This window comes from Melospiza melodia, chromosome 7 (genome assembly GCF_035770615.1).
Source record: "Melospiza melodia melodia isolate bMelMel2 chromosome 7, bMelMel2.pri, whole genome shotgun sequence".
NCBI lineage: Eukaryota > Metazoa > Chordata > Aves > Passeriformes > Passerellidae > Melospiza > Melospiza melodia.
This window is the reverse complement of record NC_086200.1, coordinates 7888365-7890710: the sequence shown is the minus strand read 5'-3', so window position 1 is coordinate 7890710 and position 2346 is coordinate 7888365. Positions and strand designations below refer to the sequence as shown.

General features: G+C 54.3%; 1 protein-coding gene across 1 annotated transcript; it reads left to right on the top strand.

Annotated features, from left to right (window-relative positions):
• Positions 1-1353: 1353 nt before the first annotated feature.
• LOC134420485 (olfactory receptor 14J1-like) lies at positions 1354-1839 on the top strand (the record flags this gene model as incomplete). Its single annotated transcript, XM_063160652.1, has 1 exon — positions 1354-1839. A coding segment is annotated over one exon (486 nt), but the record flags the coding sequence as incomplete, so codon positions are not given.
• Positions 1840-2346: the final 507 nt, after the last annotated feature.

Genomic DNA, 2346 nt, shown 5'->3' with positions numbered 1-2346 from the left:
AGAAAACAAAAACCAGCAATGCTGTGGCAGGGAGAGATTAGAGATGTGCACAGGATCCCCTCCAGTGCAGCCCCTCCCCCTGAACAAGCCCCCTCCCTCCTGTGCCCTCAGCCAAGCCTCTGCCCTCAGGGCCAGGGCTCCAAGGCGTGCAGCTCCTCCTGTGCAGGCAGAGCTGCAGCAGAGCCGTGGGGCAGCTCTGCAGCCCCGGGCCCAGTTCCCTCTGCAGAGCACAGGGCTGAGAGAAGCTGCCGGGCACGGGGGCGTCTGGCAACGGGCACAGCTGGCTCAGGGTGATGCTGTCCCCAGTGCCCGGCTCTGGGCAATGCTGTCAGTGCAGCCAGGGAAGGAGCTGCATCTCCCTTCATCCAATGTCAGCATAAGGACACTTGGAAGTGTCCCTGAGATTTCAATCCAAGCTGGGAGCTCCAATCCAGGATACAAACCTGTCCTAGAGCGTCTCTGAGTTATAAGATTGATGAGGAGATGCAGAGGTGTTCTGACACTGAAAATGCTGCTGTGTCGGAGAAATGAGCAATATGAGGTTTTGGCTTCAAATGTGGAGCTGGGCTGTGGTGGATCCATCTGCTCTCACCAGGACCTGGTGACATTATAGGGGAATCATTGGAATGTGACCCCCCTCCACCTGAGAAAGGTTAAAGCCCAGAGAAACTCTGAACAGGTCAGAATGAGAGACCATCTACCCTCACTTTCCATTCATCACTTTGCCTCACAGAATGCACTCTGTTTCCCTGGGGGCAGCAGAAATTCTGAGGCTTTCTGATATCCAAGAACAGCAGCAGAGAAAGGGAGAAGCTTTTTAAAAGAACCCCAGAACTCCAAAAAAAAAAAAAAAAGAGTGTGTGTGTCTATTCCAGAGGAAGGTATATGGGAAATGTCTTTTATTTTGGTGAGAGGTATCTCCTCTAAATCATTGCTGTCCTTTCTCCATGAACAGGTCCCCATGGCCAGCGGCAGCAAATGTCCAACAGCAGCTCCATCAGCCACTTCCTCCTGCTGGCATTGGCAGACACACGGCAGCTGCAGCTCCTGCTCTTCTGTCTCTTGCTGGGCATCTCCCTGGCTGCCCTCCTGGGCAACGGCCTCATCATCAGCGCCGTAGCCTGTGACCACCAACTGCACACACCCATGTTCTTCTTCCTGCTCAACCTGGCCCTCAGCGACCTGGGCTCCATCTGCACAACTGTCCCCAAAGCCATGCACAATTCCCTCTGGGACACCAGGGACATCTCCTACACTGGATGTGCTTCCCAAGTCTTTCTGATTTTTTTTTTTCTTGCAACAGAGATTTGCCTGCTGACCATCATGTGCTATGACCGCTATGTGTCCATCTGCAAACCCCTGCACTACGGGACCCTCCTGGGCAGCAGAGCTTGTGCCCACATGGCAGCAGCTGCCTGGGCCAGTGGCTTTCTCAATGCTCTGCTGCACACAGCCAATACATTTTCCCTGCCCCTGTGCCATGGCAATGCCCTGGGCCAGTTCTTCTGTGAAATCCCACAGATCCTCAAGCTCTCCTGCTCCAAATCCTACATTAGGGAATTTGGGCTGCTTGCTGTTAGTGCCTGTTTATCATTTGGTTGTTTTGTGTTCGTTGTTTTCTCCTATGTGCAGATCTTCAAGGCTGTGATGAGGATCCCCTCTGAGCAGGGACGGCACAAAGCCTTTTCCACCTGCCTCCCTCACCTGGCCGTGGTCTCTCTTTTCTATAGCACTGGCACATTTGCCTACCTGAAGCCCCCCTCCATCTCCTCCCCATCCCTGGATCTGGCCCTGTCAGTTCTGTACTCAGTGGTGCCTCCAGCCCTGAACCCCCTCATCTACAGCCTGAGGAACCAGGAGCTCAAGGCTGCAGTGTGGAGACTGAGGACTGGATGGTTTCAGGAACATTAAACTGCTGGCCAGTATTTGCAAATCACTTGTAATAAAAGTAACCTTTAATACTTCTTGTTAGTTTCATTTTGGAGGTTCTTTGTCCTTGTTTAAAATTTTAAATATTTTCTACAAAGTGATGTCATTGTTTGTGCCAACTTGGTGTTGCCAGTACTGCTGCCGTGGCCCTGCCCTGCTGCCCTGGTGGCCCTGGTGTTGCTGTAGGGCCTGAGTGCTCTCGAGGCCGGGCACAGCCCTGGGGGTGGCAGTGCCCGGGCTGCAGCAGGGACAGGCCATGGGCACTGCTGGGGCAGCGCTGACGCCTCAGGCCAGGGCCTGGGGGCTCCAGGCTCCTTGCCCAGACTCTCTCAAGAACATGCCCAGGCCAATGCTCAGCACAGAAAAGCCCCGTGAGCAGCCCCAGGCTGGCCGTGGGCAGGCTGGGGGCAAACAGCA